Raw genomic sequence first — 25443 nt, 5'->3', positions numbered from 1 at the left:
TCTCGGCCGACCACAAAAGTAAAGCGAGCACAATAGAAAAAGGCAAAGAGCAAGTGGCAATTCTGAGAGGCAATTGGGCAATATCCATTGCTGGAGGAATGAACACAATATTCTCCCCACGAGTCATTCTGATACCGAGGAACCTATTGTGTTCGGCTCTTGGTGAGCACCATTGCCACATTTCTTTCATCAATTAGCTAATCGATATTGGCAGATCGACACACGATCAAATAGAAGAATGTAAATGGTTATCGACCACCCTCAACAGGCAGAATGTAAAGTAAACCCATAATAGAAGAATTAGAAGCATCTTTTGAGTAAATCCATATCAAATTCCAAAGCTTCTTGTACATTCTATTCCAAACATTGTTTGATCTAGTAGAGATAAGAAGTCTTAATGCCTCTCAAACTATGTCACTTCTAATGAGGCTTCTGACTGATTTCAGGTTGGTACAAAAACTAATGGCTTTGGCAGCCCAATTTTCCCTTTTCTTTTCTGCTTTTGATTGATGTGAAACATTCATTCCCTGCTATGTGGTCTGGATTTTGACTAATTTATTCTGCAACTTATGCCAATAGACAAGCATCTCTTGTCATGGAAAGGGTGACAATGACTCTGCCATGATCAAAAAATGCCTGTGCTTATCCTACAGTAGTGAGGTCAACATTTATACCTCGAGAACTTAGTCTCGACAGATTGAAGTTTAAGAACATATTTTCGCTTTTGCAATGGCATAATAAAGCAATCACAGAATGAAAATGGCAGTTGATGGCTCAACCTGCTGTTGTTTTCAACAGAGACAACCAAACAAAGTTTTGTCTTCAGCTTTTCTTAGGCTGACTTTTTCATTAAAAAGATTCCCATCTTCCTCCTCTCTTTTTTATTTTTTTGTTCTTTCGTAAATAATGTCAAATTTTGATCTCAGTTTAAACCCTGTGGATTAGGTTGTCGAACTAATCGTGTTTAATTGGAACCCAAACTCTCGTTACGGATCGATCGATCGATCGGTTTTAAGTCAAATGTGATTTGGTTTGATTTAAATTCATTTTAAGAACAACTATTTTATTATAGTTGATAGCAAAATTTTTTCTTCATCATAATTATCATATTATATTAAGGTCATCCATTCATGTCAGGAATCCAATGTCCTATTCCATATGTTTCATTCTGCTCCACGAATTATTATTGAGAAGTGGGATCATCCTATTTATTCTTCTTGATCAATGATCTGTGATATGATCAAGGTAGGTAAATGAAAATTGTATTTGTATGTATTCTTAGAAATATTTGCCTTATGCATTTATCAACATGGAACTTTGTTCATAAACATCTTGATTAGTAATATATATATGTGCTAATGCAATTATATAAAATGTTATGTTGTTATTATTGTTTTTGCCTTTTTCTCAACATGAATTGCTCCCTATCATTTCTGTTTAGCATTTGTGGGTCTTCATACAACAATCATGTCATCATAATTCCAATTGTTAAAGAAATGGCAAAAATAATGGAAAGCTTCCAAGAAACTCCAGTGTTGAAACAAATAAGAAATAATTTGTTGATATATATGAAGGAGTAGTAGATGTCACAGTGGTCTCATTTCCTTTCAGGAAGTTTCTTAGTGAGTACAGATAGATAGATAGATAGATAGATAGATAGATAGATAGATAGATGCATGGAGGCCACTCCTTACACATAATTGCAACCAAAAACATGCACCAAGAATTCTAGGATGAAGAGGTCTGGCAGTGACTTCCATTGCATAATGATACCAACCATGTAGCAGCATTTGCACAATATATAACATCATGCCATGCATCTTCTTTTTTCATCCATCTCTACTCTCCTTTTATGTAGGAAACCTCAGAATCCTCCAGTATGGAGTTGGAGGAGTGGGAGTTGCTCACCGAGAATGGCCTCCTCAATGCAAACCAGCAACCTTATTTCTTCCCACCAACCTGCGGCATCGATGCCGACTACTTTGCAGGCTACCCAAGAACAACAAAGGAGTGGATTCAGCACGATGCAGAAGCGACTTCACGTGAGATTGCGCCGGAAGCGGCCGCCGATCTTGAGGAACCGGAAGAAAAGGAGTCCTCTCCGCCGTCCAGCTTCGTTGTCAGCGAAGAAGATGAAGCCCTTGTCGGGGAGTATTTGGAGCAGGAGATGTCTGATGACTGCAATGGCTTTTGTTCGATGTGGAGATTGGCCGGTGTGGGAACTCTTTGCACGGTAGGTGTGGCTGCTGCCGCGGTGGTGATCATGTTCATGGTTGGCAGAGATCGCAACAAAAGGAACAAGGCGACGTCGAGGAGGAAGACAAGGTGATGGTTCTGTAATAAAGAAAGCACATTCGATGTTGTGGTTTTCTGAGCTCCTCCTTTCTCCTATGAGCACTGATTGCCGAGATGTCATTTACAGTCTCCTGTATGGCAGTAGTAATATGTTCTTGAATGAGATGACACAAACCTATGCTAAATTATGAAATCACTGTAACTTTATCGTGCAGTACTCCAATCATGGTGCAAATTTTAGGCTTAATCTGTCATATTTCAGATTTATTTAAAAAAATATATATTATTTTATTATTCATAATTTACAAAGATTTTTTTTTTTGTATCTTTGAATTCAAATCAATGTCTCTACAATTGTTATTTTTTAATTAAAAAAATTAAATCTTCTTACTAGGGTGATGTAAACATAATAATAACCATAGGAATCTTTGAAAAATCATAAAAATTATTTTTATGATTAATTTGAAACCATACATAATTTAATTTAAATTTATTTAATTTCAATCAGGTTTAGTGGGCTTCAACTGATCAAGTTGATTGGTATCATCTTGAATCAGCTTGAACCAAGCAAACTCATCTAATCCAGTTAAGTAACGAACTTACACCAATAAAGGAAGAAGAAACTGGGTTATATCATATAGTGCTAGCCTAAATCGAACCAACTGACCTGAGTCTTGAACAGGTTACATGCATCGCACATACCTATCTCAAGTTACATGTTAGGTTGAGATACAATAGGTTGGATAGAAGGGCGACGATGCATAACTAGATGAGCATAACTTCACAGCTTAGGTTGAGCCTCACTCACAAGTTGAGTTAAGCCTTATCGCTAAAGTTAATCACGCTTAGCTTACGGGTTGTGTCATGCATAGCTACATAGATTGGGTCACGCTTGGTCACATGAGCTGGGTCGTACTTGGCCATATGAGCTAGACCATGTTTGGTTATATTAGTTGGGTTATGTTTGACCACATAAGTTGCATTGTACCTCACTACATAAGTTGAGTTATGCTTGCCATATGAGCTGAGTTATACCTAGCCACATGAGTTTGATCATACTTAACTAGATAGGTTAGACAATACTTAGCTATATGGGCTAGGACATACATGGCCACATGGGATGAGCCACACCTGATCACATAGGTTGGATCATGCCTAATCATATGGGTTGAGTTGTATATATCTACATAAGTTAGGTCATGTCTGATCAAATGTGTTAGGTTGTACCTACCCATTGGGTCATACCTGATCACACAGATTGGGTCATGTCTAACCACAAGCTAAACCATACCTAAATATATATATATATATGTGTTGAGTCATGCCCAATCATATGGGCCGAGCTGACTAATAAACTTAACTTAGGTCAACTCTAATTTGACTTCTATTATTAAATTATATTTTAATATTTTTATAAGTACTTTAAAATATTATAAAATAATAATTAATCTTAAATTCATTCTTCTTCATGAAATAACTAATTTAAATTCATGATTCCAAATTTAAAACTAATTAAATCATAAAAATTCACACATAATTTCTTAAAATACAAATATATCCAATTAAAGAAATTAAAACTATTATTAACATTAAATTAACTAATTATTCTAACATCATAATTAAATGATCACTATTTATTAATCATAAAATTTTGAAATTAAAATATTATTATACATCATATAAATTATACTAATTTTAATATTAAATATTTTAAAATATAATACAGAAAGGTAAATGATCTCCTTAATTCTCGGAATACCCTTTATATAAGAGAAGATAAATTTTTTCATAAAAAAAAAAATCTAATTTTTATTTTTATTTCACATATAAGATAGAATTATAATATTTAATTTTTATGATTCACACACGAAAATAAAATTTAATTATTTATTTTTTAAATCACATCACTCATTATGAAATAAATTAATTAATAATTTAATTGATTGATAAAATTCTTAACTTATACACTTGATTAAAAATTAATTTTAATTATTTTATTAATTATATTATACAAACAAGAAAGTTAATCACTTAAATAAAATAACACATTATTTATGATAACTTGATTTATATTAAGGGAGAAAAAAATCATCGGTACATAATCTCTTAGACAAGCTATAAAAGGATACTTCGTACTCAACAAGACACTTTATACTCAGTAGTTTGGATTGGCAACAACTGCACACAGGGGAAAGAGAACATGAAAGATATCAAACATTTTTCTGTTAATTGCTAATCAATTAATCAAGTTTACAGGTTTCATATATTCAAATGACCAACTCCACTTAATTGCAACATATGGTTTGATTGGAGAGAATCTCATGGACCTAATGCAATCAAATATTATAAAGTTTAGACAACTACTGAGCATCTAAAAGCTCCAATTGATACATGAAATTCCCCCTCAAATCCAACACAAAAAAAGTTTGAATTCGATGGTGAGAAAAATTAGACTGGAAAAATACTTAACTTGACCATCAAACTATTAAAGGTGATAGTGAACTTTGTCTTTCTTGCTCTGATACAATACAAAATTCTAGTTTATAACTAAATCATCTAAAAGATTATGTTGATAGATGTAATAGAATGTTATGAAGTATGTAGTGACAGGACATGGCTGAGATATTGTAGCTGCTGCCACTTATGACATTTGCCTTTTGGGCAAAATGTTGAGCTTTGGAGGGAATAACAATTTATTGGCTTGCAAACAAGGTGAAGAACACCTTAATAAACTACTTAGCAGTCGATGAAACAGCATACTATTGTGAGAGAGCTGCATTCTGCTGAAAGTTTGTGCATGCTTCAGTGAATGAAGGATAAGCGTAGGGTCCATCCAATAAGCTGAGAGCGATGGTGCTGTAAGCTGCATCTGTAAAGTGAATCCCATCCCATGACAAAGAATCCGATGGATCGCTGCACACCTTTGACATTTGAGTACCACACATTTTGGACCAGTTGAAATTGTAGAGGCCATCACTTCCGCAACAGGCAGCAAGAGGTGTCTTAAATCCTGAAACCACATCGATGATCTTAGCTCAAAATGCCGCAGATGAAGTAGTATATTTGGGTAACATCAGTTGGTGTCTTAGCCCAACAAATAAGTTGTTCCATTGCTCCACCCTAAGGTCTTCTGCAGCTATGAATTCTCATATTGTAACACGTTTCATGCTTAATAGAAAGCTACTTCGGATCGATAGTGAAGCACATGATGCATGACGAGACAAATTTTGCAACAAGAATGCATGTTCCTCTGATACCTAGAGTCTCAAAATTAGCATGATAACGATCATAATTTGCAAACTACTTTATCCCTGGCAAGATCAAGGGCCTTATATTGACGGAAAGGACCAGAATTCAATAAATTGGTAATTTTTCTTTTTATTTTTGGAAATAAATTATTATAGGAAGCTAGTGTGGACTCGATGCTATACACGCATGTCATAGTTATTAAAACAAAATACTTCAAGATGCTTTTGTATATGTGGCACAAAGCTCACTTCCAAGTAACAAAGTACTTTAGTAACAACTGGCTGAATATAGTTGCTAAGCTTTGTTTCCGATTCAAATGTGATAATAATGTAATAATGAGAGGTAAAACATACTTATCTTGGTACCAAGATAATATAACAAGAGCATACCAAATTGTTGGGGAGAGCGGAGTATATTCAGGACAGCTTCATAATAATCAGCATATATGATTGTGGCATGTGGATAAACTTTTCGAAGCTGATTGAGTTCATCCAGAAGCATGCTATTGTGGTACTCAGACAGCTCATTCAACCAGCTTATGCAGCCTGTTTGTGGGTCATATTCTTCAGCTACTGTGCTCTGGTAATCTGAAAGATATGCTGGTACACATCCAATTGGGAAATTCCCTGGAACAACCAATGTAGTAGCCCCAAGTTGGATCAAGACCTAGCAATCAAAATGAGTGTTACACTGGAGCAAATTCTTTTAGGAAACCTTGCAAAATGCCAAAATAATGCACACAGAAGCCAGAATATTAACATATCAAGATAAGTAGACTTACCTCGACTGCCTGACGAATAGCATCGATAACACTTGGTACATAAGTTCGTATCTCTTGTATGCTTTGCTTTTGAGCAAATGCATAATTGTAGTCATTGCCTCCGATCTCGCCCATTAAGATCAGAGAATTGCTTAATACGTCCTTAGAGTCTGTCAGTAAATAGAAAACATTGAGATCAATATAAAATTTGTAACATCTAACACTGGAGTAACATGCACTGCCTCTCCAAGAATTAGAAATTTTCTTATAACATTCCACAAGGAGATTATATAAATACTTGCAAAGATTTATGCAAAAGTTTCAAACCAAGTTTGGCCAAGTGGGGCAATATGGTCACTGCAGCTTAGCTATATGATGCCTAAATCTGTAGGTCATGGAGTAGGTTTAGTGCTATCATCAAGATCATAGTTCAAAGCTAAACTTGTTAGAAAGCAATTAATGTGTTTAGTTTTTGCACAGTTCAAAACAGAAAAGGCTCCATGAATGATTCAATTAAAACTATGATATGATGAATAAGTGAATTTTTTGCTTCATATTTGAGGGAAATATGAAAACACAATATAGAGGAAGGCAACAGGAAGAGTTCGTTGAACCAATCAAGTTTGAGTTCATTAGTACTCAATGCTGAATCCACAATTAATGTCTTTATGTATTTTTTTCTTATTACTATGTTATTCAGTAGATTACTTAATCTAATAATTTTCCCTAGAGATTGATGCGAGGAACATTTGACCAACTCTACAATCTCATCCGATAAAAACAAAACGAGGCAGAAAATTCGAAAGCTTGGAGGTAATGTACGCACTTGATTCGGAGCAGAGTATAGGCAGTAGTTGTTTGAACCACTCAAGTTGAACACCCAAGAAGTACTCCATGGGCGAAAACTGAAATCCCTTGTCCTCAAAGAAGCTGGCGTTGAGCGCGGTGGCTCCTGCGAAGGCAAAATTCGCTCCGTACCGGAAGTCCTCGGCGTTCCCTCCTGCGAGATACGGGCGCAGCATCGGCAGTCCCATCGCCTCCGCTGCGCTCACCAACAGCTTGATATCTCAGACATCCAATCTTTGTAAGCTTAAAAATCATACCCTTTTACTATATATGATGAGAAGAAAACAAAGAAAATCGATGTTCAATTGGGGAGAGTCATTGAGTACCGTCCAAAAGCTCATGTCAAGAACAAACGCAATTAATGCAGAGACAGAGAGAGAGAGAGAGAGAGTGCAGAACCTATGAAGTCGACGATAAGTCGGCCATCGGAGAAGCGGCCGGTGGCGTGGCCGAAGTAAGTCTGGCCGTACGGAAGATGGCGGACAGACTCGACAATGATGCCGCTGTTTATCGCATTTCCGGTGTCCGCGATCGAGTCGCCGAAGCTGAAGATGGAAGTATAGCATCCGACGGCCGTGCCGGTGAAGAGCAGGAACAGCACGACGAGGAGGCGAAGGCCGCGGCCGGAGGCCACCGGAGGGGAGGAACAGCTAATCATTTGTCGGCTCGATTCGCCCTCGAACGCAATTTTTCCCCCGAACTTGGTATCCAGAAGAAGAGATGAACCTGCGTTATATGCGTTCGTCATTTACATCAATGTCGTCTCGGATGCTGATTGGAGAAAATTCATGTGGGACCCCAAGTAAGCCGAATAATCTCCGAGGAACAAATAAGACGGGTGCACGTATTCGGTCAACCGAACCACAATAGCCGAGATCAGAGATTTATTCGAGATAGTGGGACCCGCATGTGGGGTCAAAGGATCCTCCAACAACAGGCGGAGTAGGAAAGTAGGTGAAGTCTAAACGAATAAAAAAAATACCCGCTTTCAGCATAGTACGCCAAACGCTCTGCACTTATTGGAGGAGAGGCGGGGCCCGCGTGGGCCCTTTCGTTCAAATAATTTAGGGAATAAAGAAGTCTTTGAGCGTGATCGTGAGGCGACCACTTTAAGCGAAGTGGCCGGCACAGCTTGTCCACGAGAGTGAGAGAACCGACGGCCACTGAAACTTTTTGGGCATTTACTTATTTTTTTGAGCATGTGATGCATGATTGATCTCTCAATCAGTGACCTAAATTTTTATTCTAGGAACATATGTTGCTAGTTGATGCAGAAATCAACTAATTTCCAGAGTCCTAATGTTCCTACAAATTAACGAAGCAAGAAGAACATTGTCCTTCAACATCTCCTGTAGTGCAAGAGCAGATGAAGAACGAGTGCCGCAAGAATATGTTTAATTCAATGCTGAAAAATGAACACTTAAACGATTCTAACTATCCTGCTTCGATACCTTCCATGTTCTCCTGGAACTCTAGGAATCCAAACTATAAGCTCTACCAGGCAATGCATAAACAAGGATTTTTGGATGATCAAACTGACTTTTCTACTCCTTTCTCATAAGCTTCATGGCAAAATGCAGCATACAAATATGTGGCCGAGCTTATTTTCTTTCTTGCATGTTTAGCTCGAGCAAGTTTGGTTCAATAAAGGAATGGCGAATGGCCCTCTGATCAACCCATCAGAAATGGCACGGTAAGTTGCCTCGGTTGGGTGGAATCCTTCCCAAGAAGCATAGGCTAATGGATTGCTGCAAACAGGTCCAGTTTCATCGCATCCATGTCCGTGGCCTCCGCAGCAAGCAGTAAAAGGTACTGTGATGCCTGCAACAACATAAATATCATGCTGTTAAAACGATGGTAAGTAGTAACCTTTGATCAAGAGAGGTGCGGCAAGAACATATTTCTTGGACACGAGGATTCATGGAACTGTAAGAAGCTCACCGAATTGTTGTGGATTGGCGAACATCCTCATGCCGGATCCGAAAAGATCAGCGTAGGCGATGGTTACATTCGGATAAAGCTCCATGAGCCAGTTTAGCTCATCCTGCAACGCTTTGTTGTGGTACAGCGACAAGTCATTCATCCACACGAGGCAGCCATGTTCATCATACTCTCCAGAATCTGTGCTGTAGAACTTTCCGAGCCACTCCGGAACACAGCCTATCGGTAGGTTTCCGGGAACTATGAAGTTTCTCGCGCCGAGTTTGATCAAAGTCTAGCTTTCAAATGGTGAAGTGAGTTTGACGAAGCAACGTGTATACATGTAGCTGATTACATGTTCATATACAAGAAGTGTTACGAGACTTACGGTGATCCCGGAGCTGATTGCCCCAAGCACAGAGGGCACAAATACTTTCGTGATCTGATCTACCGGTATGTCCTGAGCCAACGCGGCGTTGTAGTCATTGCCTCCTATCTCTCCCACCATGAACAGCGAGTTGCCCAAGAAGGTTGGTTCTGGGAATGCATCCCTTGTTAGAACAAGAATTCAAGTTTTCGTAGAACTCTCTCTCTCTCTCTCTCTCTCTCTCTCTCTCTCTCTCTCTTTGATCTGAAGCTAAGTTAAGAACATGAGTGTCGAGAATCTCACCTGCAAGGGACGGCTCGGATCGAAGCAGGTCCTTAAACCACTCAATCTCGACGGCCAAGGAGTAGTTACCCCAACCGGTAACATCAAGCCCAAGGCCGGCCAAGGCGGACTTGTCCTGCGCTGTGGCCCCTGCAAACGCGAAGTTGGCGCCGCGTGAGAAGTCCCCTCCTCCACGGATCGGCGGCACCAGCGGCAATCCAACGGCTTGTGCTGCAAGTTTCATCCGAGAACAAGAAAACGATTACTGCGTCAAGTTTCATTCAACTATGAGACGCAGCAGTGGTTGATCAGTGCGACGACAGACCGATGAAGTCCAAGATGAGTCGGCCATTGGAGAACCGCCCCGTCGCACGATGGAAGTAGGTCAGCCCCCAGGGCGGCTTGCTGACGGAGGTATTGGCGTAGGTGTTGACGAAGTTGCCTGTGTCTTGAAGCGAGTCGCCGAAGCTGAACATGGCCGGAAAGCAGCTGCCGTTTGCGTGGTGGATGTTCAGTAGAAGCAGGATGACTATGATGAGGTGACGACGGTTGCCGGAGGCCATTGTTATGCAACCAGGCGGCTCCTTCGACGGCTTGTGAAGGTCTTCACCCTCGGGTTACCTGTGTTTCCACACAATATGACATGTTAATTGCTTCCTACGTGCATGGGATCTCTCCCTTTATTCTCGAAAACACTCTTTTCCTTTCCTTTTTTATCACTGTCCTAAATACTTTCCTCAGAAAAAATTAGAATCGTCGCCTTAAATAGAGGGAAAGGAGGACGACGTTAGCAGTAGTGCGCATGCATGACGAGCAGCTTCACATGCTGACCGTGGACGAAAGATAAGAGGACGATGGGTCGTGTGGAGAAGACGACCTACACCATCGCGCTCATTCTCAAAGACCACATGAGATCAAGCCATGCACGCGACCCGTCACCAAACAACAAGGCCAAACTCATCCACTCGTCCTTGGTGGAATTAAAGCTATGTTTAGAGTAGAACCAAAAAGATCCAACTACCAGCCCTATAGATTGTTCAACCCATGCATGATGATCGATCCTTTTCTTTATGAAAACAAGTAAATTTATTCTGAAACGCATATATATTATTTCCATTAACATACGTAAAAAAAACTCATATTAACTAACCACTGTGATCATAGTTACTATTGGTTAGCTCGAGCTAAAAAGTAATGAGTTTTGAAATGATATTAATCTGCTCCCTTCTGGTTTCATATATGCATTCTACTTAGTCTTCATAAATTGATGTACTATTGGAATTTAATGTTCTTTAAAATATTAGTTCTTTTTTTATATTTAAATTTACATGTTTTAGAATATGGAGTTCCAACATTTAGTGGCCTATATGGAGTTGCTTTTTCTCAATTAGTGTTTTTTATTCAGCATCAAATACAATATGAAAAAAGAGTCTTGTCCTACTATAATGAAAAAGAAATTAAATAAAAGAAATGGATAGACTTCTTTGCAAGAACACTACACAAAAGGACACTCATTCTATTGACATACAATAGACTTGACAAAGCAAGAACACTACACAAAAAGACACTCATTCTATTGGCATACAATAGGCATTACAGTGACCTCCATCAACTAAGTTCTTATCACTCAAAAAGTACAAACAAAGTAGTCCAAGGACAAACACATCAGCAACTACCAAGACCAACTACCTTTCACGAGGCAGCAAGCAGCCCTCCCACCCAACTGTCACAAGAAACCCTTGCCTTGCACTAAAGAAAGCTTGCATCAAACCCTAATCATCATATTTACTTACCACCTCAGTTGTTTTGTCAGCATAGAACGAGCTAATCTTCTTCGTTCCAAAGTCATTATGAGATTGAGGTTTCTGGGCTTCCGAATATAACACTAGTAATGAGCACTTAAGGGACCTCCTAATTATCAGTAATGAAATGCAACCCTTGTTTTGAGAAACCCTAAAGTATATAATAATTTTGTGGACTTCGCACTTTGATAATTGAATATTCCATATTTCTACAACCATAAAATGTCGAACAATGTCGATCTAGCAAATTCACGAATTTTCCTTTCACTGTGAGTTTGAGGTGCATCAAATAAGCTTTATAGTGTTACACTCGCAAATGAAACATACTTAATTACTGAGCAAGATAAAAATGTTTCGACAAAACCTAAAATTAATAAAATTAGAAAGTCCAAATGCAGTAATTTTTTATTGGACAAACTTTACATTTTTACACTCTTTAATGAAATGTATTAACGTATCAAATCCAAAAACCCCTAAAATAAATAAAAATGAGGTAAACCAAGAGAGTAAATATTCATGTTACATTATTCTTGAAGTTTGAGTTTGAGGCAAGTTAGAGAAATTTTACGGTATCATACTCGTAAATCAAATACCATTTTTAGGTATTTTTTAGTTTTTAATTCTAATTTGACAGTTGATTATATAATCGATCAGTTCATTCATTAGTTTAACACTATTATATTTGTTCAACTCATCTCGAACTTTTAATATACTAAACGGAAAAGATATAAATAATAATTTCTTTATATATATATATATATATATATATATATATATATATTATTTTAAAAATTTTAGGTTAGATTAATACTTAGTACGGATATAATTATCTTTCAAGATTACTATATTATAAATTTTTTAATTACTTATAATTTAATTTTAATTTTTTTAATATTCTAAATTATTCATTTGTAAATGTATATAAATACCTTTTTTTTTCTCATCCTCATTTCTTTTTTTTTTCGTCTCTTCTCCCTCGATGGGGTGATAGGGGAGAGGTCGGACGAGAGTTAAAAAAAGAAGTTGTGAGGAAAAAAAAAGGATAAATAGGTAATATAGGGATTATAAATAACAAAAAAATATTTTTAATTTTTTTAAGGATTATCAATAGTAAAAATTTATAAATAGTAAGAAAAATAAGAATAGTAAGCTTCGCATCTTTGCCTTTTTTTTATAATTATATATATTATTGAAAAAGAAAACTAGAAACTGTCTTTTCTACCGTTGGATCAGGATCTTTATAGCCATTATTTAATCAACGGATCTGATGATCTCAACTGTCCTTCCCGTGTGCGTGGTCGGCCCGCGAAGTCATCGTCCACCGGACCTTTATCGATCTGTCATGGCTTGTTTTTCTTGGATCGACGCTTAGGGTTAGGGTTATGGTTATGGTTTCTGCAATGGCGTCCGAACTCAATAGCCTCACCGGAGCCAACGGAACCCGCGAAGACACCGTCAGCGTCTCCCCTGAACGCGGCGCCACGCTGAAGGACGAGCAGCCGCTCCTCAAGTCCGACACCCCCGCAGCAAGCCCAACGGCCGAGAGCATTGAGGAGTTGGAGCGAAAGTACGCACCGTATGTGCGGAGGGACGCGTACGGGACGATGGGGCGAGGCGAGATCCCCGCGACGGAGAAGGTGATGCTGGGGATCGCGGCGGTGACGCTGGTCCCGATCCGCTTGGTGCTTGGGATGTTGATATTGGTGATTTACTACCTGATATGCCGGATTTGCACGCTGTTCTCCGCTCCGCATGAGGAGGATGGGCAGGAGGACTACGCCCATATGGGTGGGTGGAGGAGGGAGGTGGTGGTCCGATGCGGGAGATTCTGTTCTAGGGCAATGCTCTTTACGTTTGGTTTTTATTGGATCAAAGAGAGTCACAGGAGCATTGGAAACGAGGTATATACTTGACCCAATTGATTCAAGAAAGATAATAACTATGAATTGATTTTTCATTATGTCCAATTGTTTCTTGAATAAAGAATTGTTGTGAAATAAATCATGTGGATTTCATGCTCACACCATCCTCTGCTGGTATTAATGGTTACTTGGGCATGCATTTCGAGTTACCATCTTTTCATTTAAATGTCTAGCTTTTAAGAGTTTACATAGTACATGAGCTAGACAAACTTTGTTTCTTGAAAGCACTTCATGAGAGACATGCACAGAAGGAGAGTGTGAACAATTAACCTTCATGAATGCTTGATTCAAATTATTAAAGTGCATGCATGCTTGATTCAAATAATTAAAGAGCCTCCTAAGAATACTAATAATAAACATAACAAGGAGATGCAATAAACAATTATTTGCACCTGACTACATTGATATTTTCACATCATCGAGCTACGTCTCCCTCCACCTCATCTTATAGTACAAATCCCAATTCACTCATCTAATATAATCATAGCATTTATAGTCTCCTTTGAATATCTCCATGCCATCTTATCATTTTATCCTCTGTTAGTCCTATACCTAATTGGTTGTGAACTAAAGTTTATCTTATTTTATTTTTCCTAGTAATTCTATATATCTTCTCAACATTTTATCTTAGTTACATTTTTTGTTCATTTCATTTTATAATTGGCCAACACTCTACATAAAGCAATATTAGCGATACAAGTGTCTTATAATTATTTTATTTTATTTCAATTTAAATGCCATATGATAGGAAGGATCCCCCTAACAACTCCCACCAACACTTCACCCTTGACTCCCTCTCTTGAGCTACCTTCAAGTACTCAGAAAAGCCCTCCTATCAAGCGGAATGCCTTCCCTCAGACACCGTTTCTCCTTTTGCAACAGAAATTATGCTTGATGCCATTATCCATTTTAATCACCCGAAGTTTATTTTGAGGGCAATATCTTCATCAATTCTCCTCCTTGTTGAATCATAGACTCAAGATAGCTAAAACTTATACCCAGAAAATCTGTTTATTGTATATAATATGCATATTTTTTCCCTTCTAATTTGTCAGGATGGCTGCAGAGATCAGGCTGATGAATCGGAAAGACCAGGTGCAGTTGTGTCTAATCATATTTCATATGTGGATATTCTCTATCATATGTCATCATCCTTTCCAAGTTTTGTTGCAAAGGTATGTTATTTATCACATCTGTGTGAAAACTAAGAAGCTGATGTATGTGTTATATTGATCTGACATATTGCAATTTTGCCGTCCTGAAATTCATTGATGAAGAGATCAGTAGCTAAGCTTCCCCTAGTGGGTCTCATCAGGTACTTGCTTCTTTATTTTGTTAGTTTGTTATTTGTAATTTACTGTTGAGACCTTGTTTTGTGATTTTGATGCCAACTAGTCTGGCATATTTAACTTGGTACTAGATTCTATGCTGCATCTATTTATCATCATTTTAAGAATTACTACATTCTTTTCACTCAGAAAGGAACATTTGAGTATAAAAATCTGAATATTTTTTTATTGATTCAAATTAACTAATTATGGGCTTTTCCCCTGCAACCCTTACATTTCTTAGAAAAAGTCTTTGTGATGCCATAGCGGCACTTACTTTTGTAAGATAGATTTGGTCTTCTCTTTAAAATTGCTGATCTTTTGGTAGACAATAAATAGCATGTTTACCTAATAAAGATGGTGAGAATAAAATTTTCTTCTTTAGTAGCTGTAGATGCATGATTGCCAAATTGAAATAAGCATATTACTTTTTTTTTGTGGATGATACCATATTCCTTGTTCTATGTTTATCTGAATCTTTTTCACCAAATGGGATTATGGTCCAGTGCCTCAATCTTGATGAGATCATATTACTAGTAAAACAATACCAACCTAACCCTGACCACATATGTCATGGTGAGCCTCTTTTTTGGAGTTGTTGTATGAGACAGATAGTTGAATTATGTCTGGAATTAATTTAAAAGGTGCTCCTCAATGTTGAATTACAGAAGTCATTTTTAGATCAATTAAATTGTTAATTAGTTACTTAGATCAAAGTTCACCTTTAGGATCAACAATATGAAAATATTCTTTTAAATGAGGCACCCTAAGAAATATTATTTAGACATTTTAACAAAGTTTGAGGTCATCTTACTATATTTCATTTTCATAAGCTCTAAAAGTCCTGATATGGATTCTGCTATTTATCTTTCAATTTCTGAAAAAAATGGATAAAATCATAGGCCTTTAGACTGTAGTACAGTTTCTTGAAATTACAATGTGGATTTGTGATTTCAATTTCATCTAATTTCCTGATGAGCCAGCTAGATGATGGCTTTGCTATTGCTTTTATTGCAGCAAGTGCCTTGGTTGTGTGTATCTTCAAGGCATGTATTCAATTTCTAAAAAAAATATTAAAATCATAGGCCTTTAGACTGTGACAGCTGTTTCATGAAAATTACAATGTGTACTTGTGATTTTAATCTCATCTAATTTCCTGATAAGTAAGCTAGACGATGATGGCTTTGTTATTGCTTTAATTTGCAGCAAGTGCCTTGGTTGTGTCTACGTTCAACGAGAGTCTAAATCCTCCGATTTTAAAGGTGTTTCAGGTACATTAACATTCACAAAATTGAATGTTCTTTACAAATATTTTAAGCCAGAGAAGATCTTATACTGGGGCAGTTATCTCTATTGAAGATATTTTGTGCTCCGCTGGACTATGTCCACCCAAAGAACATGAATTTATTTGGCTGGCCTCTACATTGCTGTGTTTATTCTGCATAAAAATAATATCCTTGCCACTATTTTTTTTAATCTTGTGAAATTTGCATTTGGCGTATCTAAGTTAAGTCACAAAATGATCATAGGTGCAATTGTGTCTACTCTGTAAAATGTGTTTAGTGTTTAACAAGCTAACTTGTTGAACATGCAGGATGATACTTGGTAGTTGGTACCACAATACATACTTTGTTACCAAGAGCCCACATGAATGATCTAATAGATGCAATTACAAACTATTCCAATATCCTTGTATTGATTCAAACTGCCATAGAGAAAAAGATATGATCTAGAATTCACAAAGGCTTGATACCCTTTACAAGTTCATGTTAGTATAAATGATTTTGCAATTAAGATATCTAACACCAAGGGTTGCAATCTCATACCGGGGTATTGTATTGGTCCCTGATCAAACTGGTATGTACCAACCGGTAATGGTGTCTGTAAACAAACAAAGATTGATTTTCACTTCTTTGGCAATTGGCTATAAACTTTTGTTTCTGCCATCTGTGGCAGTATAATTAGCAGTAAATTCTGTTTGCTGCATTTGTCCTCCACTATTATGCATTCTTTTTGCATCACTTCAATTATTTTTCATCCATTCAGGTGTGGTGACAGAAAGAATCCAAGAGGCCCATGAAAATAAGCTTTGCCCAATGATGTTGCTCTTTCCAGGTCAACATGCACTGCTGATTTTTTTTCTCATTTACCATTTTAATAAATTTATAGCCTTGTGGATTGTTAAATTCCTTTCATTGTCAATGCGAAGTCTGAAAAGGGTTGGGTTGCAATTAGGTAGATGATAGCCTAGGCAAAATGTTATTACTGGACGGAAATCTCTATTAATTACACTATAGGGCTAGGTTATTAGCTGAAGGTGATGTGTGGCCTCTTCACCACCCTATGCCTCGAAGAGTTTAGACTTGGAGGTTGCACAAAATAAGATGTGGTGGAAATTAAATAAGGGTTTTTGCACTTCTTTATCGCAGTGCTAGTAAAAAAGTTAGTCCAAGACCAGAGGTTGATGCTAGTAATTTCTTATGTGGGAATAATTTCAAAAAAAGGAAATAGAAAAAGAAGATTTGGCATAACAAAAGCAAGGATTTGGTGGAAAGTCAATAAACAATTGAAACACAGGATATGGATTTTTGTACGCAAGAAAAAGATATACATAGAAATCTGATTAATGAATGGTGACATAGAAATTTTGTTGAGAGGTAAGCAATTATATTCTGTATTAGAAGCAAGAAATGTGGAGATGTATCACTTTGTAGAAAAATCTGAAAACATGGATATTGATACAATTGAGGCACTCTTTTGGATTCTACATGTTTAATTTCTTAAATCTTGGAAAATAAATTGTCAGTGATCGGTGCATTGTGGAAAGTTCGGATGATATTTGTTATAAGGTTGTGTCAGTTAAATCCATGATCTATCTAACAAATATCAGATCCTATACACAGAAAGAGAGCCACAAAACATTTGGAAAATACTGGTATATGCAACCTAATAAGTAAATTATATTCCAAATCTAAGTTAGGTCCTTATATCAACAAACTAGAAGGGAAGAAGCAAACAAATATTGCTCTTTAACAAAAGTGAACTTTAAACTGAAAAGTGCAAGTTCCAACATTAATCTTTGTTATTGTTTGAAATGTATCTACCATGAAATTTCAGAACTAAGATATCAACATATGATTTTGCATCATTCAAGTGGTATAATGGTAGAAGTTATCTAGATAATTTAAGATCTCCTTTACTTTCCATATCTATAATAGATCATGGTTTAAGTGGATTAGGTTTGGCACAAAAGAAGAAAAAATAGCTAATGATTTTAGTTGAGTCTATATTTTGGTGTAGCTGATGCACAAATAGAACCATGGTCTTATTTTCTGCAAAACCATGTTTATTACCTTGAGAGGTCCTTGATAGCTGAGTAGCTGTTGAATGACAAGAATATAACAAATAAGGCCTGGAGGGCGTGCTGATTTAAATAAAGTAAAAATAAATTATTTGTATAATGAGAAGTTCAATTATTGTTGTAGTATGTGTTCTCTTTTCAATAATTAGCTATCATGATAAAATTTAATGTAGTGTAGTCACATAGTTGAAAAGCTGATCCTAAAGTTGCTAAATCCTGGGGAATTATTTAAAAATAAAAATGGAATAATGTAATCTCCAGTCTCCACTATGTTGGTACATCCCTGTGCCGATCCGTACAAGTTTATCCGTAGGAGGAAGAGAAAGAGAAGACAATGGAGGGGAGGAGGGAGAGTTGGTAGAGGAGGAGAGAATGTGAGGGAGGATGAAGTGGAAGAGAAATTGAGGAGGCAGGTGATGTGGAACAGGAGGTGGCGGAGGAAGAGGAGGTAGGCAGTGATGCTATAGAGAGGAGAAGGCAACAGCAACAAGGGGGGAGGGGGAGAGCGAGAGCGAGAGCGAGAGCGAGAGCGAGAGAGAGAGAGAGAGAGAGAGAGGGAGAGGAAACAATTGTTTGACAATTCTTTTTATTTAAAAAGTGAATACAGGCTTACTATGCGAAATTGTCTGGTCTATGTTCTGTTGGTTGTCGGACCAGACTGGAATAGGTGGTATTTTTATCCTTGGAAGAGATAACTGCCATGTCCAAAAATCCAAACTCCTCATCTACGTAGTGGATTTTGATAATAATAAGAGAATTCACTAAAATTGTGAGAAGTTCATGAATTATCCACAGATAATGGAAATTCCACATTATGTACCAACTTATATTTAGTTTTTGAATAAACATATTAATTGTTTGCACCTTGTGGTACTATTGATTTATTTTCATAATTTGTTGGAAAGTATTTTGTGATGGTTGGTTATGTTCTGCTTGTGTCTCTTTCTTCTCCTATTCTTCTTGTTATCTTCCTAATTTTTCTTAGCTAAATATGAAAAAAAAGAAAGAACACTCCTTTTCTAAATCACGTCTTAGACTGACAACCTCTAAAAACTTCATCTCATCTTTTCATGTTACTGTATTTAGGACCCTTATAAACTATGCACGATGGTGTTTCCATTCATCAGATCCCTTAAAACTTTGTACTAGATGCCAATCTTAACTCTTGTATTTGCTCACAACTTTGATGTGACTCTGATTGAGATATTCTTCAAAACAATGAGAACCAGCTTTCCAAAGAAGAACAAGAGGAGCAAAATATACTCCTAATCTACAACTATTTTATTGCATAAAAAAGATGTCCAATATCATGCATATCCTGTAGGGTTGATAATATCATATATTTATAGGATTACTAAGAGTTCCATAACTTCTTATGAGAGAACAGTTTCGTTCTAAGATAACCTTGTCAATCCACAAAGGCTTAAAAGTATACCTCTTAATAATTTAAGGATATAATAAGACTCTAGCATTAGCATAACCCAGAATAAGACTCCCAAACACCATAGATTAGTCAAGGTAAAATAATAAGAAAAACTAGCCAAAAGTCACTAGAAAACATAAAATCCATCCAAAATTGTCTAAGGTCAGCCAGTATAGGCCCTCATGTGTCTAGTTCAAGGTGCGAGTCGCGACCACTCCATAACAACTTGACCCACTCCTAAATCCACTTGTCCTTGTGGTGAACCTTAATCGTTGTTTGGCCTGAGGTTCAATCTCTACGTAGCAAACAGCCAATAAAAATCACATGATCCCAATGATCATTTGGTCTCCTTGACTTTGATTCATTAAAAAGGCCTCTTAATTAAACTACAATCACCTCCATGTACTCATACTCCAAAGATCTTCTCTCTTGAAATTCTTGCAACTTCTACACAACTTTCCAGAATATTATGGACATGGCTTGACTACGGTTGCTTTTCTCTTCAACGGTGTCAGCCATGCCCAAGTTTTTGGTTCGCCATACTGCTGTTTTGCTTCAAGGTACAAGCTTTTATGTTGGTCTTGTTTCTTTGTTATCAAAGATATGAATGTTTCATCCTCGATTCAAGGAGTGAAATATTATATTAATAAAAAATTAATTTGTTATTAAATTTATGTCTATTTAGCTTGAAGTCTTGATTATCAATTGAGATTTGAGAGTTTTCTGACAGCAGTGACTGGGGCAGTAAACGTTGACTTGATTTTTTTTCAAAGTTTTCCCCCTTGAAATTCACCACAATTCTCTAAATTGTAAGCTATGGCCCCTTGCCTCATCATCCTGGAATACCAATTTGTAATTGTATGAAAAAATAAGAAAAATTGCAAGGCTAAATATGCACATTTTTGTAGTAAGAGTTTGGGGATTTTGTTTTGTTTACATATAGTCAACAGTGGGATCAAAATTTTCTGGCCAAGTTGATTATAAAGTCAAACTAAAAAAAAGATCAAGAAAAAAGAATGGAATAGGGGTAAAAGATTGGCACTGTGGGTCCCATCCAGCCAAATCCAATCTCTTTAATAATGCTTAAAAATTGTATTTTTCCCTACCAGATAGACCACTGATAGGTAGATCTAAATGACCATGGTTAGGTTGCTTCTCTACAATATGATTGTAACAAATTCTATTGCTCGAAGCCTCAAAAGTTTATTATGTAAAGATGATGTATTTTCAGATTCATTTGAGTTTTACTTAATCCAGTAAAATATTTGATGTCATAGTTTTTTTCCTCTTGGTCCCAGAGGGAACAACAACGAATGGTGATTATCTTCTTCCATTTAAGTCTGGTGCCTTTCTAGCAAAAGTGCCAGTCCTTCCAGTTATTCTAAGATATCCTTACTGCAGATTCAGTCCAGCATGGGATTCCATATCAGGGGTAAGAAATCATGAGCCATTTATATATTAAGTATAACATTTTACTTTTCAGTTTTTACATAAGTTTATCCAATTAATCGATACTTGATATATGTTGTGAGTTATAAAATTTTTCAGAAATTCATTTGCATTATCACTCAGAATAAGAATGAAATAGACCAGAACTCCAAGTTTTATAACATGTTGATTAGTGAATTAATTGGTACCAATATTGTCTGGACTCACGTGTTTAGGTACTTTGTCTTCCAAGACTGGACTTTGACTTGCTCAAACTTGGGATGACTCTATGAAACTCAAGTGACTTTTTAAATTCTACTGCTATTTAAGATAGCTTATCATAACAGACAAATACCAACTGATTTATCAGGTTAATAGTCTAACAGAAATATAATATCTTCTTTGTTAATGTCTATATAGTGATTCCTAAAACTAATCAATCATGGTATCTTTAACAGATTATTGTATTGTTATTTATTTGTAGATAACGTATTTTATTTGCACATATTATATTTTTTATTTATTTTTCAATAAATGTAACCTTATTTGTTTGGGCTTGCTGAGTTGGATACTTGGATATATCTGTACATATTCCTATGTCGGTGGCTAGGTAACACTGCTTGATGGAAGATAGTGACCTGACTTATCACTTTACCCTGATCTTCAATCATGTGTTCTTGTTTCCTGAAAATTTGTTCTTACACTACCTTGCTCCCATATCTCTGGAACTAGTAGCCAAATGCACTATCTTCTAGTATTCAATCTCATGCTAAGCCACCAAAATTTTATTTTTAGGCCCTTCTCTCTTGTAAATATTATTAATGGATACAAGATCTTGCATCATTACAAAGGGCGAAGACAAGATTTTACCATAACCATAAATTAGTCTTATATTTCAGATCTTGCATACTCCCTTTTAACTCTCTTAAGTTATCTTTTACTTCTAATGCCCTTTTTTCTTGAAAATTTGTAGGTACGCCATGTTTTCTTGCTTCTTTGTCAGTTTGTGAATCACATTGAGGTCATCTGGCTGCCTGTTTACTACCCTTCTGAGCAAGAAAAGGAGGATCCCAAACTCTATGCTAACAATGTTAGGAAATTAATGGCTACCGAGGTACACTTGTATTTTTTTTCTTCAATCTTAATTTGGTTTGATCTTGTTGAAGATTTACAGCATCGTTAATATGGAAGTTGAGGTCTTCCCAATTAATAGTTTATGACTGAGTTTGTGTTAGTTCCAGATCTTATCATCAAGCCTGAACGTAGGCCAATTCAAACATATAATAGATTAGGAGGCTTGCGATGAATGATTTTCCTAGAGCTGTGTTCTTGTTCTTAGTTACTCGATTCCATTCCACAACCTTTTCAGTCTGCTATGACATCAAATCTTATAGCCCGTTAAATCTGCTTTTCATATTATTTGTATTGCTTATCAGCGGTTGATATGTGAATGAAACATTGCTGGTAAAGACTTGGATGGTCCTGTCCCTGGTTCCAAGAAGGGATCCGAGTTTCTCACAGCCCATGCACCCTTGAATTCAATTCTATTTTTGATCCGAGTTCCCCATAGGTTGGATTAGGCATCGATGCTCTAAGAAATGAGCAAAATAAACTGTCGAGACAATGCTAATATATAACTGCCTCTATCACCAAACCAAATGATGGGACTCAACAGTAGGTGGCTCGGGGTCCATGATCTTTTGAAGCTGTTAGTTGATAAGTAGGTCTGTTGGACCTACAATATTTTTCATCTACTCTGTGTTTAACCCACTTGAAATCCACATATTTGTCAGCTATCATGCATCTTTACTTTAGCATTTGTTAAAACATTGGATTCAGTTAGGAATATTGCAGCCCATGCCTTTCTCGCATGGGATATATGATTTGGTTTAGATTATTTTGCAATAATCTGATATTTTGGTTTATGAAAAAAGATATATTATTATACTATTTTGGGTTTGTTTCTTTGTTGACTGCAGTGGTTTTGTCCTTGTTTATGCTAAACATCCATTTTATAAGTGTCCATTGCTGAACTAATCTTATTTCCATGGTCAGAAGTAGTGACAATATGAATTTGTAGATGATATTTCATAGATTGACTTTTGGTCTGTTCTAAAATTTCATTTCGGTAATATCCAATCGCCGGTTGGTTTTCCGCAGGGTAATCTAACACTTTCAGATATCGGGCTTGCTGAGAAACGAATCTATCATGCTGTGCTGAATGGTAATAGTCTACCTCGTGTTTTACATCAGAAAGATGATTGAAAAACTATTGAACTCTATCACAAAGATTTGTACCATCAGTTGGGTTGCTTGTTCCATCCATGACACTTTTAAGTACTCTCAGATACGGTCATTGTTCACATTCTGAATAAAAAAGACCAGTGCTTACTATTGTGCTGTAAAATTGTGTAACCCAGTTTGATATGGTAATATTGTGGCTACAAAAATATGGACATTTGATGCCTTGGACTTTAGAATGCATGAACTGAGAGCTTTTTCTTAAGGTTTTTTTTTTCTTTTTTCTTTTTATGGTTCATGATATCCATGGGACCCTTTAATACTTATATCCCTCTTGTATTGGTTCTTTGATTTAATGGCTGTTTCTTGGATGAGTATGTAGCCTTGTAAGCCTGCATAACTGAAACTAAACCATCTATTTGGTCTTCCTGCAGGTTTATGTGTCCAAAGCTAATTGGGAGTCTTATTCTTCTATAATTTATAAGAATTAAGCATAGAAATGAAAGCAATATTATGACACTGTATTTGTTTGTCATGCCTCACAATCTGTACAGCCTAGTACATGCTCAAGAAATTTCTTCCAGGGAGCATCTGCTACCATCTGAATCTTCTTAGATGCTCCACCAGATTGTTGTTATTCCCACATTTTTGGACACAATAGTCTCAGAGAAACACAGTTCCACTTGCTTATAGATAGCTCGTTGATTATTCTTTTATTCAAGGTATAGCAATTTGTAGTACTTTTTTATCTTTGAAACTGTCTTTTAGATCTCAACTTCCACAATGGAAACTGTTACAAATTGCTGCTATTCACTGCTGTGTACATTCATATCGAGCCAAACTCAGCTTACACTTTACCCATATGTTTCACATGCAGATGTGAAACCTGAAACTTGTTCTTCTGAACCATTGTCGAACCTCGTAATCTTTAGTGAAGCTTATGTGAAACTAGTCCACAGTTGGTTGTGGTTGATCGACTCGAACAGGTTATATGTAATTTGTCGTTCTTCTGAACCATTGTTGAACCTCGTAATCTTTAGTGAAGCTTATGTGAAACTAGTCCAGAGTTGGTTGTGGTTGATCGACTCAAACATGTTATATGTAATTTGTCAAAGCTTTTAGCCGTGATGTGCATGACTAGATTTGTGGTGTAGATTTATAGTATTAGTTGGGAGCATGAACAGCAATCTCATTGCTTGCAACCTAGGTCAGCTTGTTTTAGATGAAATTCCTGATGTATTAAGTATATATCAATTGGTGTGCCTATTGTATCTCTCAGTACAGTTGATATTTGATGAGGTTGGTCATGGTCGGATTTTGATCTGTGTACTGGTATAGTTCAGTATGTATCGTTCGGTTCGGTGCGGTTTGAATTGAAAAAAATTTTGATGTTGATTAGGCTGGTTATGGTCGGATTTTGATCCATACCCGGCCTCCGACGGACCTTGCCAGCGCCCAACTGATTGATTGGTTGATGATTTATTTTGTTTATATAATGCAGATTGTTTTTAGAAGGTACTGGCTCAGATGATAATTAATTATTTAAATATAAGTTTATCGTACAGTACGTTAATAGTTTGTTTGTATGATAAGAGTGCTGTTTGCACTATGGTGACAGCAATTTGGAGGATCAACAACAAATCTAACGAAGGTTTGCAATCTAATGCCATCAAGAGGGTGCAAACTTGGTTGATACATGTTCACATTAATTAATTCACATGAAGGCACACAACCAGCGTATAGATGCCTCGAGAAGCTTATTTGCATGCACTATGAAGGCTATTATGACATTCTTGGATCGGCAAGGAAATAGAGGAGCCTGAGACTCTCATCCTTTTGAACCTTCTTGGTTTGTACATTCAAAAGAAGATTTTGGATTGATGTTGGATTGGGTCCAAACAGCTAAAAACTGTAATGATATTTTGCTCAGAAGGCAGAAGAAGTACATGTCACGGTGGCGGAGGACTGTTGTCAGGACGCAGCAATCAATGCACTTCAGGGAGTTGGGTCTGTCGGACACGATTAATCATCGTTTTCAGTTTGATGACAAGATACATCTCCTTTGTAATCTATGATCCTATGCATATAGTAGCAACATGTACAACAATACATCAATAGAGACACCTTTCAATAGAGGATGGTGCAACATAGTTCTTCCTCGATAGATTTGAAAAGATATATATTTTTATCGTCTGAAATTTCTATCGATCTATAATTTT

At 36.7% G+C, this 25443-nt stretch overlaps 3 protein-coding genes across 4 annotated transcripts; 1 reads left to right on the top strand and 2 right to left on the bottom strand.

The window, feature by feature from the left end:
* Positions 1–4850: 4850 nt before the first annotated feature.
* Positions 4851–7913, bottom strand: LOC135620127 (GDSL esterase/lipase At1g28570-like). The gene is made up of 5 exons (XM_065122813.1): positions 7550–7913; positions 7131–7346; positions 6326–6474; positions 5934–6210; positions 4851–5305 (listed from the first exon to the last, which is right to left on the bottom strand). The coding sequence occupies exons 1-5, from the start codon at positions 7896–7898 to the stop codon at positions 5055–5057; spliced, it is 1242 nt and encodes a 413-aa protein (XP_064978885.1). The 5' UTR covers positions 7899–7913; the 3' UTR covers positions 4851–5054.
* Positions 7914–8669: 756 nt separating this feature from the next.
* Positions 8670–10435, bottom strand: LOC135618274 (GDSL esterase/lipase At1g28590-like). The gene is made up of 5 exons (XM_065119153.1): positions 10045–10435; positions 9741–9950; positions 9459–9607; positions 9092–9365; positions 8670–8971 (listed from the first exon to the last, which is right to left on the bottom strand). Exons 1-5 carry the CDS (start codon positions 10280–10282, stop codon positions 8772–8774), a joined length of 1071 nt encoding a protein of 356 aa, XP_064975225.1. The 5' UTR covers positions 10283–10435; the 3' UTR covers positions 8670–8771.
* A 2384-nt stretch (positions 10436–12819) lies between these two features.
* LOC135581235 (lysophospholipid acyltransferase LPEAT1-like) lies at positions 12820–24531 on the top strand. Of its 2 annotated transcripts, XM_065122812.1 has the most exons (10): positions 12820–13422; positions 14499–14618; positions 14721–14758; positions 15978–16042; positions 16818–16886; positions 20854–20987; positions 21957–22097; positions 23144–23207; positions 23659–23946; positions 24102–24531. In XM_065122812.1, the coding sequence occupies exons 1-9, from the start codon at positions 12904–12906 to the stop codon at positions 23676–23678; spliced, it is 1170 nt and encodes a 389-aa protein (XP_064978884.1). In that variant the 5' UTR covers positions 12820–12903; the 3' UTR covers positions 23679–23946; positions 24102–24531. The 2 variants fall into 2 exon arrangements, with proteins under 2 accessions (XP_064978884.1, XP_064978883.1); XM_065122811.1 differs by lacking the exons at positions 23659–23946; positions 24102–24531 and having other exon boundaries at positions 23144–23441.
* Positions 24532–25443: the final 912 nt, after the last annotated feature.

The sequence above is a fragment of the Musa acuminata genome, chromosome BXJ2-8, assembly GCF_036884655.1.
Source record: "Musa acuminata AAA Group cultivar baxijiao chromosome BXJ2-8, Cavendish_Baxijiao_AAA, whole genome shotgun sequence".
Lineage (NCBI taxonomy): Eukaryota > Viridiplantae > Streptophyta > Magnoliopsida > Zingiberales > Musaceae > Musa > Musa acuminata.
The sequence above is the reverse complement of the archived record's forward strand: the minus strand, read 5'-3'. Positions and strand labels throughout refer to the sequence as shown.

Excerpts from the sequence above, each read along its gene's own strand:
- LOC135581235 (XM_065122811.1), top strand. The coding sequence starts at position 12,904 with ATGGTTATGGTTTCTGCAATGGCGTCCGAACTCAATAGCCTCACCGGA. Across the intron at positions 16,043-16,817 it reads CGATTTTAAAGGTGTTTCAG|GTGTGGTGACAGAAAGAATC; the intron begins GTACATTAACAT and ends TCATCCATTCAG. Across the intron at positions 20,988-21,956 it reads CATGGGATTCCATATCAGGG|GTACGCCATGTTTTCTTGCT; the intron begins GTAAGAAATCAT and ends GAAAATTTGTAG.
- LOC135620127 (XM_065122813.1), bottom strand. The coding sequence starts at position 7,898 with ATGACGAACGCATATAACGCAGGTTCATCTCTTCTTCTGGATACCAAG. Across the intron at positions 7,347-7,549 it reads ACTTATCGTCGACTTCATAG|CGGAGGCGATGGGACTGCCG; the intron begins GTTCTGCACTCT and ends TGGTGAGCGCAG. Across the intron at positions 5,306-5,933 it reads CCGCTCTCCCCAACAATTTG|GATTTAAGACACCTCTTGCT; the intron begins GTATGCTCTTGT and ends ATGTGGTTTCAG.
- LOC135618274 (XM_065119153.1), bottom strand. The coding sequence starts at position 10,282 with ATGGCCTCCGGCAACCGTCGTCACCTCATCATAGTCATCCTGCTTCTA. Across the intron at positions 9,366-9,458 it reads CAATCAGCTCCGGGATCACC|ACTTTGATCAAACTCGGCGC; the intron begins GTAAGTCTCGTA and ends TTTGAAAGCTAG. Across the intron at positions 8,972-9,091 it reads CGCCAATCCACAACAATTCG|GCATCACAGTACCTTTTACT; the intron begins GTGAGCTTCTTA and ends ATGTTGTTGCAG.